This window comes from Microtus pennsylvanicus, chromosome 11, assembly GCF_037038515.1.
Source record: "Microtus pennsylvanicus isolate mMicPen1 chromosome 11, mMicPen1.hap1, whole genome shotgun sequence".
In the NCBI taxonomy this organism is placed as follows: domain Eukaryota; kingdom Metazoa; phylum Chordata; class Mammalia; order Rodentia; family Cricetidae; genus Microtus; species Microtus pennsylvanicus.
Window position 1 is genome coordinate 31103189 of NC_134589.1, and position 17557 is coordinate 31120745.

The window sequence follows — 17557 nt, forward strand, 5'->3', positions numbered from 1 at the left end:
TTCTCCTTCCTCCTTCCCTCCCTCCCTCCCTCCCTCCCTCCCTCCCTCCCTCCCTCCCTCCCTTCTTTCTCCCTCCTCCTTCCCTCCCTCCCTTCTTTCTCCTTCCTTTCTTTCTCCCCTTCTCTCTCCATCCTTCCTTCCTTCCTCTTTCCTCCCTCCTTCCTTCCTTTTTCCTTCTTTCCTCCCCTTCTCCTTCCTTCCTTCCTTCCTTCCTTCCTTCCTTCCTTCCTTCCTTCCTCTTTCCTTCCTTCCTCCTTCCTTCCTTCTCCTTTCTTTCTTCCTCCCCTTCTCCTTCCTTCCTCTTTCCTTCCTTCCTCTTTCGTTCCTTCCTCCTTCCTTCCTTCTCCTTCCTTTCTTCCTCCCCTTCTCCTTCCTTTCTTCCTTCCTTCCCTCCCTCCTTTCTTTTTCCATATCATCCTTTGTACTAGTGTTGCTATTCCTACATTAGGATGAGATGATTCCAGAAAGCTAGTTGACTTTTGAGGCCATGTCACTAGCACACGGCAATGTTGTAATTCTTGATTTTTCAACTTACATCTCTTACATTTTCTGTGATATACAATAAAATAAGTGCCTCTGAAATATTTCATATAATCTTTGACACATGTTGTCAATAAACAGTAACTACTCCTATTTTATATCTGAACGTCCCTTTTTAAGGGCTGTGCCTCCCTGTGCTCCATTATTAAAGCAGTCTGAAAAGTCCGTGCAAACACTCTTAGAATTGCGCTCTCTATGGCACAATGGCTCCAAACTCCGAGTCAGTATCAATCAAAGCTGTGTCTTCAAGTCATCACCTCTCCTTTCCTAGGGGTTAGTACTGAGTGCCACTGGAGTTTTGCTGATGGCAGTGCAGTGGCTTGATGGCATCATTTCTGTGACCACTCATGGCCTGAGTGCCTCCACTATCCCACTTGCTACTGTAGGTGCTGGAATGCCGAGCTATGTTGTTAATGCCCAGGGAGTATAACTCTTTACTAAGGTCCCTAAAGATGGATTGTTGGTTCCTTTGTCCAGGGCTCCATCGGTTTTTACAGAGAAGAGGTCTTTATTTCTCCTGTGTACAGTGGTCGGGGAAAAGGTAGGATAAACCCCCTGGTTTTAGTTCTCTGACTCTGTGATTGACTTACAGCAAATGTAAGATAAAGGGAACAGTTTGGTAAGTTTCCACTCTGACGGAAACATCACTGCTCAAGGGGCCTGTTATATCAACGAAGCTGAGACTTAGTGAAGCCTGGAAATATCAATTGGAGGCCGGAGAAATGAGTGCCAAGATCTTTTCTGTAGGCTCCAAAGCCCAACTTCTAACTGAGGAAGCAAGCACTATGCATGGATGTGGGGAAGCACAATGCCTTTGAATCTCCTCGCTCAGTTCTTTAGTTAAGAGGACTGTACAAAAGGATCCAGATGTGGTTTTCAACCCTAAAGTATTGGCTGTTTTCAATCAATCACACCATGTCACAGTTAAAAAGAAATTTTAGGAAAGACCTGCTTTTGGTTGAAAATGACACTTTATCCTTAGAATGTCTCTTCTTTCCGTCCCAGGAGTACTCTTGAGTGAGAGTTAAAGGATTACATGTAGTGTGCACTCCTGGTGTTGAAGGGAAGTTCCTCGGCCTCACTCGCGTTTCTCACACCCCCATAGTGAATCTCTGCCTGAATGTAGTTTATTTTAATTAAGCAACGCTGTATTATTCACTGTGGAGTTATATAAGACATTAGAACTATGTCTTTTTCCTTTTCATAGGAAAGTGCTTAAGAAACACGTGAAGTGGAGTAATATGAGCTGCAGTTATATAGAATCTGCAAGAAGACCCTCGAGGGAATTGGTGAGATAGGAATTTCTGTTTTCTTCAGCTATATTCTGTAATTATTTTTCTGAGCTCCATAGCCTTGTGCTTACAGGAGACGCTTTCCAGTCCTTTGCATTTTAAGCTTATCACTCATGGAAGTAGTAATCACTGCTGAAAACATCACTGCATTCGTTGCCTGTACTAAAGAGCATGAATTTAATATGTTCATAGCGATGTTGGGATCAGTCCATCTATCTGTAGCTGTCTTGATAGTTCAGATGTTACCATCAATGACTAAAATGTCATAGCCCATGATAAATATAGCAATAAAAATATAAGGGCTTATGTTGTTTATTGCCACTCTTATATAATGTCTTTTTTTTAGATTTATTTATTTATTTATTATTTATACAGTGTTCTTCCTGCATGTCTGGCTGCAGGCCAGAAGAGGGCATATGATCTCATTACAGGTGGTTGTGAGCCACCATGTGGGTGCTGGGATTTGAACTCAGAACCTTTGGAAGGGCAGGCAGTGCTCTTAATAGCTGAGTCGTCTCTTCAGTCCCACTTATATAATGTCTTTATGTAACACTGGAGCTACATTGGAATGTTCTAAGACTTGAAAAATTTTCTTTATTCTAGTCTGAAGAAAAGAAGAATATTTAGACTCTTCAAGTTCTTCCTTTACACAGCTGTTAAATCCAAGACAACTGTGGTAAAAGCATGAATAAATATACATCTGCTGCAGGATCATCCAGCCTACTTGAAAAGTAATTTTTTAAAATGTAATTTAATATGTTTTGAAAGGTATACACTCTTAAGTTTTGTTTTGTGGCTGTGTGGCCTAGGGAAGCAATGCTGAGCTGTGAGTAAAATAACACGTTGATTACTGGGGCTTTGGTGCGTGCTAGTGGGCCTTCCATCGCCATGATCGTAACACCTGAGACAGTCAACTTTGAAACATGAAGGACTCTTGGCTTAGTTTTCAGTGTGTGTTCACGCCTCTTCTCTGAGCCTGTGGAGACACAGCCACATCATGTTCCTGCTGGTCTCTTTACTGCATAGTGGCCAAAAGGCAGATCTCAGTGTCGCTCCCAGGCCATTCCCCCAGAATCTAGAGCCCTGAAACTAGGCCTTGTCTCTTGAAGATACTAGCAGTAACTTCTTAGTAGCACTTCAAGCCTTTTAACACAGGCCTTTGGGGGACCCCTCCAAACCATAGTAAAATGTAAATAACCTACAAAGTAAACCCTGCATGCTCATTAAAATTCCTGGTACAGATTGTGGGTTTTTTTGTTTTTTAAATCTGGTTTGATTCTTTTGAAATTATCTAAGTTTAGCTTTTGCTGACTAACAATCCCCAAATGTCTGAAAATAATAAGCATTTCTTTTTTCCTTATAGTTTTGTGGGCTGGCTACGAAATTCTGGTGGGCAATAGATGGCATAACAATGTCTGTCAGCTCAGCTCAAAGGCTGGGTGGCTGAATTCCCTTCCTTCCATCTGATCTTTCATCCTTCAGGAGGCTAACTTGGGCCTTGTCAAACAGTAGCAGAATGGTTCCTAGCGGGCAGTATAAGTGTTTTGCAAATATCTATCTTCCTCACACTTGATTTTGTTAGTATCCTGTGGATACTAAAGTAATCCAATAGGAAAGGCCAAATTCAAGTAGGAAAGATAACGATGGCTTGTAGAAAGGCTCCTTACCAAGTGGTTTGTGGACAGCAACCAAAGAAGCTGGTAAATATTTTATAAACAGATAAAGTATGTTTTACAAGGTTCAAGCAGGGAAGGTCTCCTCTAACTTGTCTTGTCCTGTGCCCTCAGTCTTCCTATAGATAAATATCATTATTCTTTCAGTTGTTTTTGGTTCTTCGTTTTGCATAAACAAATGCATAGACATGTATACATACAAAAATAGATATAGGCATATGTATGTATGTATTTTTATATTCCACTCTTCAAAATAGTCTAAAATGAAAGTGTGTGTGTGTGTATGTGTAAACAACTAGAACAAAGGTTTTACAAATATTAAATGTATTAAGCCCAGCTTTGTTTCTAACTTTGCTTACGTTTTGTTTGACCAACTTGCTCAGAAATACAACTTGGTGGCATACCTACCTTGTGTTGAATTCTTCGGGCACTTCTTTTTTGGTGGCATTTCTCATGTGCAGCAGAAATTACAACTGAAGCAAGTGCTTTGTAACAATAAAATTTTCCTAAATTAAAAGGATAATGTTTTGAGATTTACATGGAAGTAAATTTATTTTGCTCTTAGTATGTATAAATATGAAGTTGTTTACCTGATACGTTAAAACGTTTGGTTTTAGAGCCAATCTTATAAACAGATTAAAAAAAAACAAATCTCAGGCCCTTTGTAGTAAATCCTGGAATTTAATTAAGCAACATTTAACAACTGCTTTTCTTATACTTCTCAGAAATAGACATATTGCTGTCACTAATTGTTTTATGTTTTATGTGAGAAATGAAAATACTGATATTAATTCATTTGACTTCTTTTCAATGATACTCTTCAAATGTCATTGCTAGTGTGCATTAACTATTTGGAGTTATATACATCTGACAATTTGATCTAATAAATAGCTGAAAGAAAACTATGTATAGACCTCTAGTCTAACCTGTAAGTGTTAATATATTTTATCCTAGGGATCCTGCCTTTCAAGTGATTACAGTTACTAAGGAAACAGGCCTGGGTTTAAAGATCCTAGGTGGAATTAACAGGAATGAAGGCCCATTGGTATATATTGAGGAAGTCGTTCCTGGAGGCGACTGTTACAAGGTAAACATAAAATAATCAATAATGACAGAAAAGCACCAGTGGCAAGATTTGTTTTCTTCCTTCAGGAAGAATTTTTATATGAGTTGAATGTCCTCAGTGAAAGCTACAAGGGGACCTTTACCCTCAAGGACTTTTACCCTATAAATTCTCCAGGAAGCAGGTAATCAATATGTCAGAAACGAACTCACAGTTGTGCATTGCTTCTGATTGCACACTGTTCAAATCATCTCCGAAGCAGAGTTCAGAGAAGTTGTATCTGAAGACATGTTGCCTATGTGCCTGCTGACTTTGGATCACCTTGGTCACCTGACCTTGAGCTGCGTCTGATTGCCCTCCTAATTGCAAAAGGAAACGAAGCAGCAAACTGAACTGTTTCATTTCCTGGTTTGCAGTAATTCTCATTGACTCATTAGCTGACCTTATTATTTGTCCACAAGAGACTAGATTCAACCTGGGAATGAGAAACTAGATCTAGAATTAAGTGCAGATAGTGGCTAGCCTTTTTTCCTTAATCACATGAATGTGATAGACCATCCATTTCTTTGTCTGGTGCCTAAGAAAGTCAGGGCCTGATTTTAATCAAAACTCTAGCAACTTAATAAAATGTCATGATTTTGGCATTGTCACCCCTTTGAGGTTTTATTTATGTCAACCTAGATATCTTGGTTAAGGATCTTCTAAGTTTATTCTTAAAATTGTTCTTTCAGGGTTTTCTTAAATAAATAATTTCACTTTTACCCTTCTCTCACTGTAGACTCTTACAGAGCAAACAGTTTGTCTTTTCAGTTAGATTTTTATTTTCTCACGAAAGGTGAGAGAGAGAGAGAGAGAGAGAGAGAGAGAGGATTGACCCGTTTTAGGTTTGTTCATTTCAGAAGGCATCTCTGTGCTGGCTTGTTGTATGTCAACTTGACACAAACAGCTATATTAATCTGAGAGAGAAAAACTCAGTTGAGAAACCAGGCTGTAGGAAAGCTAGGGCATTTTCTTAATTAGTGATTGATACATGAAGGTCCAGCCTATCATGGGTGTGGGCAACCTTGTGCTAGTGGTTCTGGATGAGCAAGCCAGGTCAGAAGCATTCCTCCATGGCCTCTGCATCTGTTCCTGTCTCCAGCTTCCTGTTCTGCTTCAGTTCCTGCCCTTTGTGTCCTCAATGACGGACTGTTGTCTGGAAGTGTCGGTGAAATAAATGGTTTTCTCTCCTGCGCAGGTTGCTTTTGGGTATGGTGTTTCATCACAAGAGAAACACTAAGCATCTTTCCAAATACCTTCTGAATTCTAAATTATTGCCAGTTTAAGGTATTATAAAGATCTACATTTAAGCTATTCAAGTTAAATCATTAGACAGCATAGATTAATGTTAAAGTTAAACAAATTCAATCCACTTTTCCCCAATAATCTTTTTGGCAAGAATTAAGAGATTTTTCTCTCAGTACAGTTTTAAAGCTTAGAGATGTGGGTGGGGAGAATGGGAGACTTGAGGATTTAGTATAGTTTAAGTTGTTTGCTTGTTTGCCTGTTTGAGACGGAGACTTTGTTTTAGATCTGGCTAACCTGGAACTCACTGCATAACCCACATCAGCCTCCAACTCCTACCAGTCCTCTTAATTCAACCTCTCAGACGTTCATATTAAAGATCACCATGCCCTGCTAACTAAGATACTTTGGGTAGGGTGCAATAATAGTTCAAGGTGCCTGATAAAATTTATACCCTTTCATTTCCATAAATACTTTAAATCAGACTAATAAATTGAACATAGTAATTTTAAGTGCCTTTTTTTCCTGCTGTAAATATAGCAGATTAAGAATTATGCTCATGATATATACTTTTTCTTGGTTCAGGTGTTCTAGAAGACAAAACTTTCTAATGGCTTGTTTTCTTCATTTACCACTAGAGAGCAGCATGAAGTTATTAATGTTCAGGTCATATGCAAAAGAATAAAACCAATTAGAAAGACATATAGAAGAATAAGTAATCCTCCTGTCCTTATATTTATTTTGTAAATATTTCCTTCAGAATGCTATATGCAAATACAAAATAATGCATATTTACTGCAGATATTTTATTGATAATATGCTTCTAGTGATCTAGATTCTATTTTAAGTAAGTGTCCTATCACTCTTGCTAGTCTTTTATTTTTGACACAAGGTTTTACAAAGTTGCCCAGGCTGGCCTTGGACATATCTTAGCACTGTATTTATTTTAGCATATACTATTGATCTTTTTGCTCTTTCTTGGGCCTATTAGTCATTCTCTCCCTCTCTTTTCCTTTTCCTCTCTCTCTCTCTGTCTGTCTGTGTGTCTGTCTGTCTGTCTGTGGTGTGTGTGTGTGTGTGTGTGTGTGTGTGTGTGTGTGTGTGTGTGTATAGTTACATGTATGTGTACATGAAAGTGGGAGTCCGGGTAGAACTTGAGCCACCCTCTTCTCTTAACTTCCTGACTAGCTGGTATTACACTAATCTAACATAAAAATACAATTTTAATCTGTATAGAATTTCTACATGGTAGTTATATTCATAGAAACATAGGCTGCAAAGTTTTCTGTACTAAAATGCCAGACTTATTAATTGTTAATTGTTTTCTGAATTTCATATGTGCTTTAACTAGGGTATAATTTTAAAAATTCTGTGTGTGTGTGTATGTGTGCGTGTGCACACGCATATGCATTTTTTCTGTGTGTTTATCATATGTTTGCAGTCTGATGCCAAAAGAGGGCATCAGATCTTCTGTAGCAGAATTGTGTTAGCTCTAAGAACTCTAGGCAGCCAGTACTGAGAACAAATGCACCAGGTTCTGAATAAGGAAATATGAGAATCTGAAGCTCCTTTCCATACCCTTAGCTAGTCCCTGGTAGTTTAGAGTACTCAAAGAACATTCCTAAACCTGTTGACTCAACACCCGCTTCATCTTTATATTCAGCTTTCTAATTTCCTGATGAAAATCTTCACTTAGCTGTCCTAGATGTGTCTCAGAAGCAACATTTCTGAGGTACAATGGCACAAGCCATGATCCTTATCTCAGACTTTCTTCTCATTTCTTAAGTAATAGCCTCTTCTCAACCACTTTTCAAAACTCCTTTCCATTCATTTCCTTCTTCGCATATCATAGCACTGTATTTTAATTTATTTTAGCACATACTATTGACGTTTTTGCTCTTTTTTGAGCCTATTAGTCATTCTCTCCCCCTTTCTCCCCCCTCCCCACCGTGTCTGTGTGTCTGTGTGGTGTGTGTGTACGTACAGGTACATGTATGTGTACGTGAAAGTGGAGATCAGCAGTCAACACCAGTGTCACTCTTTACGTTATCTTTTGAGATGGGGTTTCTTACCGACTCTAGAACTGGTTGATGAAATTAGACTGGCTAGCCAGTTGGCTCTGAGTATCCGCTTCTCTCTCCCTTGCCCGCACTGGAATTGCATGCATTTTCTTTGTGGGTGCTGGGAGTCTGTACTGGGGTTCTTCTGCTTGCATAATAGGCAGTCTTTTGACTGAACAGTTTCTCTAAGTTCTCTCTTTAGTCTGGCGTTGGTTTTTATTGGCATTTTCGGTAGCTTTATCTGCTCTTAATTCACCTTGCCTATGTCCCTTCCCACCAAACTCCCTTAACTAGTATTAGTAACCTACAGGCCTCTGTGTAGACCCCCTTCTGCCTTCAGCTCTCTTTCTCCATTTCTCCACTTACAAGCTTGTATTTCCTGTTTCTGACAGAGCCAACCCTTCCTTATCTCTGCGTAAGTATATTGTTCCGTTAAGCTGGGAACGGCACCTCCTTCCATTCTACTGTTCCAGATATCAGTTTAAAGAACACTTGGCAGAGGACTTGTTTCCTGTCCTCCAGTGCACCTGCAGATAAGGCCAGGTTTTATCATTCCTGTGTGTGTGTCTAGTGCTTGTTCCCATGTTTCATGTCACCTAACTCAGGTTGTAATGGACCATCCGTCTCCCTAATCATCTTTCTAGACTGAACCACTGCCTAGTCAATGGCAAGGACTGCCGTCTGGCTTCTTTACAGTGACTGCCTCGGGGTGATTCACTCAGATATTAATGAATGGATGTTGCCATGATCTGTCACGTTTCTGTCTGTGTGTCTCCTTTTTTGCCCAATATATCAGATGATGGATAATAATTTTGAAATTTTTGAATGTTTTCTTTCTTTGATAAGATAAAGGAGAAAGCTTCTGCAAATATGAAGTAACATTTCATATTTCATCTAGCCGAGACTAAGACATGTTTAACATACATATATAAACTCTATACATAATAAACATATATGTAGCTATGCAGTATGCCTGTTTGCCCGTAAGGGTATATTTACTCTCCTAGGTCTGAGTTTGCACTGCCTCTCACAACAGTGCCATGGTGTACTTGGCAGTCAATATTCTTTCTCTCTCCATAAAGAAAGAAAATCCCTTGGAGTTTATTGCCATCTTAGCTTTGATAAATTGAGGAACTTTTGTCAACCTTGTAAGTAAAGATAAAGGTCCCATTGACATAGGCATCTACAGTTAATCATGGCTCACAAAGCCTGGAAGGCCATCTTTCACTTCAGAGGAGGAGATGCTGAGCACATGGCTGACCTCTGCCCAAAGCCTCTGGATACACAAGAAGGCAAGGCTTGTGGAAGACAGAAACCATCCCATTGGTCAACAGCGAGGAAGCAGCAGCCAGGACAGTTCACCTTGCAGCATCACTCTCCTCCTTGCTGCTGTTGTTCCCATTGTTACGTAACTGCATTGACTTCCTCGGGCCAGTTCCTGGACCTCATTCGCTTATTGTTGACCCATCAGATTCCTTTGCACTGTGCTAGGGAACCGCATGGTAGCAGGGTCTGGTGGGACTCATCTGAGAGCTCTATCAACATTAATATGTTATAATTTGGGAAGGGTGGGAGTAAATGAAGTAGGATAGTCAGTATAAAGTAGGTGCTATGACAGAGGTAAGTAAGTGTGAGTTTTATTCAGCAAAGATGGTGTTTAGCCTGCTTGTGATGTGAGAGGGTTCATCCTGTGGAGGAATGGGAGCAGATGGGAGCATTCTTGATGAAAGTGGCCATGTGTAAAATCACTGAACTATGTAGATGACAGCTGGTGTGAGGAGCGCTCTCTGAGAAGAGGAGGAGGAACTTTTACGCTGAGATAGGTGTGAGGTGAAGCTGGAACGGTTAGTTTCCAACAGGCTCAGGAAGTTAAGGGGTTTCAAGTTTTTCCTAGCTGTGGGCTCTCTCTCAAGAGCAGCGTAACTGAGCTCCTGAAGATGAACCATAGCTCACCTGGGACAGATTCACCTTATTGACCACCTACAGTGCGTTTTGCCTGGGTTCTTTGATTTTTACACTAAGGTTGCATTGTAGGTACTTGCACCAACTTTTTTGCTAGGAAAATGAGTAGAGAGTTTCAGAGACATTAAGCAACTTTCTTATCTTTACAGTAGTCACTGCAGTTCAAAGAAGGCTACATCTAGTTCATAGCTTGGGGAAGAAACTCAAAGACTCACAGAAGCACCATTTCCTTTCTGAATAATGAATTAATTCTGTCAGAATCATGCTCAGTAGATGGCTTCTGATAATGCAATAATATGTTATTTTAAAACTTTATAATATAATCATAATTGAAATGAACAATGACAGCTGTTTACAACAGAAGAACTTAAGTGACCAGGAGCTCATTATTATTTTGACATGTACATTACCATCAAATGAGAGAGTGTTCAAACTGAAGTTCAATGTTTAGACATGCCTGGCATTTTGCCTGCCATGTGGTGCAGCTGCTCCATAACCTGTGAGTGGTAGAGACTTCGGCATTCCCTCAAGTCGTATCTGCACATATATTGCATGTAGTCTACCTGGGGCAGAATCCACTCTCTTAGGATGCCAGACTTTTACAAAAGTGACTTTGTTATTCACATGCTCTGACTTTTAAACAGGTTCAGAAATTCATCTGATCAGCTGATATTTCATTATCAGAGGCAAAAACAAGCACTAACTGCTGCAAAGACGTGTTCAAAAGTGGAAATATGTATACATACTAGAAGCCTGTGACCAGAGGCCTTCTTTCCTCCTTCTAGTACAGTCTGCAAGGTGTCCCTTTAACACATACAGGTTTGGGATCTGTATAGCATGAGAAGAGAGTGCAGGAGGCTGCAGGTCAGTCTAAACCCTTTCTCCCATCTGGGCTTTTTTAGCCTTTTCCTCTGTATCCCACGGTGCTTTTCTGTAACAGACATTAATATAGGAGTTAGCTCCAGATGTCTGTAGTTTAGTTTCTGGTTCCAGGCAAAAGGATGTGCTCTCCCATCCCCTTTTCTCATTGTTAACAAAGATCTAGCTAGTAATTGCAGAGCTCACATTCAAATCCAGATCTATCTGAGTGCTAACCTCCATGCTGTTCCCTCTCAGGTATGAGGTTCATGCTGGCATGTCGACCGGCTTGATCATTTGTGTTACGGGTATTGTACAGGCAGCCACATTTGCTGTGAGCTCATGGATGTAATGGTCTCGTCATGTTCCATGGATACTGTTTCGCTCCAGTTCTCTCTGACCTCTGCTTCTTAGAACATTTCTACCTCATCTTCAGCCATGTCCCTAGCTGTCCATGAGGGGAATGGTATAGCCGTCCCAGTTGTCGCTGAGCACTCTACTAGCTCAGGCTAGATTTTCAGTCGAGGATCTTGAATTTGTAGAGATTGTTCCAACACTATCAAAAGTAAAAACCAACCTTTTTAAACCTTGTGTGGTAGTCAGCCTTCCATTACTACACTAGATCCCTGACTTAGCCAACCGATGGTCTGTTTGGATTCATACACTCACATGGTTCAGTCCCGGCTTGATTGGCCCATTGCTTTTGGCATAAGACAACATATTCTGGCAGGATGTGATGGCGTGAAAATGCTCATCTCAGGTCCAGGAGATCAAAGAGAAGAAACCAGCATCTCATAATCCTCTTTGGGGGCTGTCCTCCGTGCTTCCAGTGCCTCCCAGTCACCCACCTCCCAAAGTTTCAGCTGCTTCCAGTAACGCCAAGCCATGAACCAGTCTTCTAGCAAACAAGATTTTGGAGGATCCTCAGAATTTAATCCTTTGTTCTTTCTATAGTACCGGAAATAATACTTTCTGTGTTTGTACTAATGAAAAAAGAGTACTACCTTAGAATTTGTTAAAGAACAGAACTTTCCTTCTCATTTGAACTAAAAGAAAGAAAAACAACACACACACACAAACAAACAAAAAAATCAAGTGATTAAGATGCTGGCCCAGCAACCACATCAGTCTAGTAAATTGATAATGCTGGGGCGTACGTACTTGTAGTTATGCACGGGGCCAGGGCTTAACAGAGACAGCCAGTAAAATCAGTGTGACGTGGCCATGATGCTATATGCACAGCCTAGTTGCCTGGCCACAGGAGGACTAGCAAGTCTAGTAAAGATGATGCTCGAAGGAGAGAGTTCACGAGCAAGGAACTCAGGACCGCGAGGGGTACACCCACACACTGAGACAATGGGGATGTTCTATCGGAAACTCACCAAGGCCAGCTGGCCTGGGTCTGAAAAAGCATGGGATAAAACCAGTCTCGCTGAACATAGCGGACAATGAAGACTACTGAGAACTCAAGAACAATGGCAATGGGTTTTTGATCCTACTGCATGTACTGGCTTTGTGGGAGCCTAGGCAGTTTGGATGCTTGCCTTACTAGACCTGGATGGAGGTGGGTGGTCCTTGGACTTCCCACAGGGCAGGGAACCCTGATTGCTCTTTGGGCTGACGAGGGAGAGGGGACTTGATTGGGGGACGGGGAGGGAAATGGGAGGCGGTGGCGGGGAGGAGGCAGAAATCTTTAATAAATAAATAAATAACAGCAAAAAAAAAGATGATGCTCGATTATTAACTGAGATTTGGATAGTATCAATATAGTTATGTTTCTTAACCTCATTTTTAAAATATCAGTGTATTTGTGCTTGTATGGACATTTTGTGTGTGTGTGTGTGAATGTATATGCATGCATGTTTGTATTATATGTGCATATGTGTGTGTGTGTGTGTGTAGGTAGGTACATACTGTATGTTCATGTATCTTCACATCTCCATTAACCAGAGGAAAGATGCAAGAATGTTCATTCTAGGGTGGATGAGTGTCCTGTTCTGAAATACTCAATGTACAGTGAGTGCTGGCTCACGTTATCAGTCAGAATCTTATCAGACTCATAGAGCTAAGCTTTGAGAACAAGTGTCTTCCTGGAATACAGGCCTGTTTCCTACAGTAGGCAGATTCGTTAGCATGAGGGCTGTTGAATAAACCACACAATTTTACTTATGTATATTCCTTAACCAGGCATTAATAAAACATTTTGCTATTGGAGGTCTCTAATTTTTTTCACTCTGTGTTTATGACATTATTCATAAAAATTAATTACTTTTGTTATACTAATTTTATTAAAATGATTTTAATCTTTTCATAATTTTCTTTTTGACTTTTTTTTTTTTAGGATGGACGTTTGAAACCAGGAGATCAACTTGTCTCAGTAAACAAGGAATCTATGATTGGTGTATCATTTGAAGAAGCAAAAAGCATAATTACCAGAGCTAAGTTGAGGTAACAATTCCATCCATATGATAGGATGAGTCATTAGCATATACATCAAAAGGTGGTGATTGAGAATACTGTAAAGAAAGGTTTTTTACTCTACTAGAAACAGTATCTTTGAATTTGCTTGTGTTTGTTGCATATCCACAAAGTGATTTCTTTTCATCGTAGGTCAGAATCTCCTTGGCAGATAGCATTTATCAGACAAAAATCTTACAGTGGCCATCCAGGAAATGTTTGCTGTCCATCCCCATTACAAGCTTCAGAAGACTGTGGACCTCAAACCTCAGCATTTAATCTTCTTTCCCCTCCCCCCGAAGCACTAGTTCCAAAGACTTCATCCACTCCCAAGACTCAGAACCCCATTTTACCTTCTTGTAAAGAAATTCAGGTACTCTTAAATTTCAGCTTAATATTCAGTCCATAAAGCATTTATGTTTTTTTATGTTGATTTAGTCAACATAGAATTGTAATTTCATTAATAATGCTTATTAATAAGTTAGTATTTCCTTGAAAGACTTTTTCCCTTCTTAGGTTTTTATGATGCAAAAACATAGATTTTTTTTAAGACAACGTATCCTTTCTTTAAAAAATTAATAAAGCATCAACATACAACTAGACAGCACTTCTGCCTAACTGCGTATAGGTACTCTGGGGGAGGGGGGCGTTTGTGTATGTGTGTGTTCAGTCCCTAGTTTCTCCCATACGTACTGAGGTTAACCCAGACTATCTTATCTACAGTGTTTCTCTCACCCTCACATGTGTGTCCTATGAAATAGTTCACCTTACTGATTTGATTTCTATAAAATAGAGAATTTTTATATCCACATTAATATAATTGCTTTCAATCTGCTACATTGTCCTATTAAATCACAATTCTAAAGTAGACTTTAGATTCTTTAAATTTGTGTTCAGAGTAAAATAAAACAAGAATCGGGTATACTTTGAGTCAATAGGCTAAGTTTTGCTCCAGGTATATGGTGACCAGAGAGCCTGGTTTCTGTGAGTCCTTAGACTGCATCTTTTGAAAGGCAAGGGACACGGCATTCTGTTCTGTTATCTTAGACACTGCATAGATAAAATCATTATTACTTTCAACTCTGAAATGCTTTCTTTGAAGATAAACATACCAAATATTAGGAGCTTCATACTTTTTGTAATATTGCTTTGATCTCTTTAAACCTTCTATTAATGTTAACATGAGCATCTAGTTTAGTTTTTGACCTACTTTAGAAAATGAAACATCGTCTCCCTCATTTTCTTTCACAGACAAAACATGGATACAATAAAACAGAACATACTCCAATTACTTCTTTGGACAACAGCCCTACAGATGCATCCAGTTCAGGTAAAGTCCCATTAATTCCTGTAATTTTGTTCTTCAATTATCCTTTCTCAATGATGAATTCATAGTATGACTTTCAATAGAGTTTAAAGAAGGGTATATTATACTTTTCTTCCTTCAATGAATAAAAGAGCGAAATGAATGTATTATTTGGTGCTTCCTGTTAAATTTTTGCTCTCGCTGGAAATTTATTTGAACATAGAATTGAAATTTTTAGAAGTGCATTATAATAATTAATACATTTTAAGAAGTACATTATAATAAATGTCTGTAAAGTTGCAATAGTTAGATTGTTATAATTAAATAATGAAAGGCTTCTATAGCCAATATGCAATTTATTGCCCTTTACTGAAGTACTCATGAAATATAACACTGTACCACTGAAAACACAATATAGATGGGACAGAACTGAAAAAATGCTTGGTTTTTTGTGTTTGTTTGTTTTGGAAGATACTGTGTGGATATAAATTAGAAACGACAGCAATACTGACTTTGATATTGTTTTGAATCACCCTAAAGTGACTTAGTGATATTTTAAAAATAAAATAAAATGAAAATTGTCTAAACTGCACATAGAAAAAAACTTTTATCAAACCATAACGATCTTATTGTTTCAAATATCAAGAAAAATAATTCTTACACCAAAATTATCTCTTAAAATTAAAGAAGACAATTTATTAACTATATTTATATAACTAAAAGGATAGTTACATGTTGCTAAATTATAATTCAAAGTGCAACCCACATGTATGTAAGGTGGAGACTGCTTGTTTGTTTCCTGGCTGCTCAGACTCAAAATAATCACACAGAAACTACCTTAATTAAAATACTGTTCGGCCCATTAGCTCAGGGTTTTTGTAACTAATTCTTACATCTTAAATTTGCCCATTCCTATTATTCTGTGTAGCAACACAAGGTTGTGACTTACTGGATAAAGTTCCGGAGTCTGTTTCCTTTGGCAACTACATAGCATCTCTCTGGCTCCTCTTTCTTTTCTCTGCTTGTAATTCCTGCCTTGCTCTCTTCTACCCTGCCATAGGCCCAAGCAGCTTCTTTATTCATTAACCAATACGCAGAAGAACTTCCCATACCATTTCTCCTTTTCTGTCCAAATAAAAAGGTTTTAATTTAACATAGTAAAATTACATATATAAAACAGGTATTAAGTAAGAATTACAGATACAGTTACAATATTTATATTTATTTTATCTTTTATCATAAGCAAGGAAAGCTATAATTATAACTATTTATTCTTTAACTCCACCAAAGACCCCAGAAGGTTAAAATATTACTTAAGTTAACAGGAAGTGCATCGTAAGCAACTTGCAAAACTCTAAAATTGACAGAGACATCTTTCTGCTTGGACAGTCACCCAAAGTCCTTATGTAATTTCAGGGCATCTATCTTCAGCCTACAGGCCCATAGTATCTGGCAGACTTTTTTATGAAGCAGGAAAATTTAAAGACAGTTCCATTTATATTGGCAGTTTGTCAGTCACTTTTTTCTGTTTCCTGCAGAATGTCTGGCAGACTCTTTCATGAAGCAGGAACCCAGAAGGACTGTCTCACCTTCTTTTGGCAAGTTCAGCAATCATTTTTCTGTGGGTCCTGCATGTCCTGTTTATACAGCATACCATCAAGCAGTCCAGAAAAGAGCAGTTTCTTGCCCAAATGGCTAACAAACTCCAAATGGCTTCAAACTTAAGAGTCTGAAGTTATTGGTGCTGTCAGATGCAGATGTGTCTCATTGTCATGAAAAGTCCTAAGTTCTTAAAACATTTTAAATGCCTTATTCTGTAGGTCTTTGAAAGACTTGAAGAATACCTATCCATCTGAAATATATCTCTGTTCATCTAGAAAACCTAACTAACATGACTATACTCTTCACTATTAAGGATGACTATTCACTTGTAGTTTTTAATTATACATCACATTTTTAAATGATATGCACAAATACAATATCTTAATCAAGAGCAGAAATATACATATAACAAAATTGACCTTAAATTTTTATCAATAAACCAAGATCCATACCAATGCAAAGTATTTATCTCTATATCATATTCCCCTCTAAATGTAAATAAATATTTATAAACAGTATTTGGGAATTTGGGAGTAATTTTTTTTTTGTTTTTGTTGTATAAAGTATTTTTGAAGGTTTATGGAGGATTTTGGGGGTCTTGATCCCTCAAACCACATTAGTCTGGAAAAAAATCCATAGGTTTTCATTCTCTGTGGAAACAATAGCAGAAGGTTTTTTCCAAAGTTACACATTCTTAGACCCAAATTTTCCAGTCAAGACACCTTTAAAATATATATAATAATCTATCTATATGTATAATATATAGATAGTATATATTATTATAGATATAGGTTTAGCTTAGCAGCCTGTACAATTCAATGTCTCCCTGTATAGAGAGACATTGAATTGTACAGTGGGCATGACTAAGACCAACACCACAGCCCTGCCTTTTGGCTCTGCCTAGTCCAACATGGCAGAGGCATGTTTATTGCCTGAGAGCCATGCAACCGCCCCAGCTACAGGGTCACAGTGGATCTCTGTCACTATTAAGCAATTTGTAACATGCTGTTAACAGATTCCATTTAAGTTATAGGCCTCCTGAAAGAGCCAGAGCTGTTTGTACTGTTAGCACTAACCAGGATGCCCCCCCCCAAGAAGCCACACAGGCTTTGCTGCCAATGCTGAATCAGGAAGACCTCTCTTAAAGGAGCCGTGGTGGCCCCTGATCACTGCCAGCAAACAGATCATCCGGAAAAAAAAAAAAAGTGGCTTCTAAGAAGCTGTGCTAAACTCCATTTTTTGTGTCTAGAATTTCTTTTCAAGTTCTCTCAGGTTTTATGTGGATGTAGCTGCCCCACATTGGGCACCAATTTGTAAGGCTCATTTGTTTCCAGTTGCCCAGACCCCAAATAATCACATAAAAACTATATTAATTAAAACACTGCTCAGCCTGCTAGCTCAGGCTTTTTAACTCTTCATACCTTAAATTAGCCTATTCCTGTTACTCTGTGTACCAACAC

At 38.8% G+C, this 17557-nt stretch overlaps 1 protein-coding gene across 3 annotated transcripts in view; it reads left to right on the top strand.

Moving 5' to 3' along the window:
- Nucleotides 1-17557, top strand: part of Stxbp4 (syntaxin binding protein 4) — a 153221-nt gene that overhangs the window by 14530 nt on the left and 121134 nt on the right. For 2 of the 3 annotated variants that reach the window (XM_075991117.1, XM_075991118.1), the window contains exons 1-5: nt 2441-2563; nt 4460-4592; nt 13074-13180; nt 13343-13562; nt 14441-14519. In XM_075991117.1, coding sequence (XP_075847232.1) covers nt 2517-2563; nt 4460-4592; nt 13074-13180; nt 13343-13562; nt 14441-14519 — 586 coding nt within the window. In that variant the 5' untranslated portion in view covers nt 2441-2516. Of the gene's footprint in view, nt 1-1747; nt 1830-2435; nt 2564-4459; nt 4593-13073; nt 13181-13342; nt 13563-14440; nt 14520-17557 lie in introns of those variants that run through there. The other variant, XM_075991116.1, reaches the window with a different exon arrangement.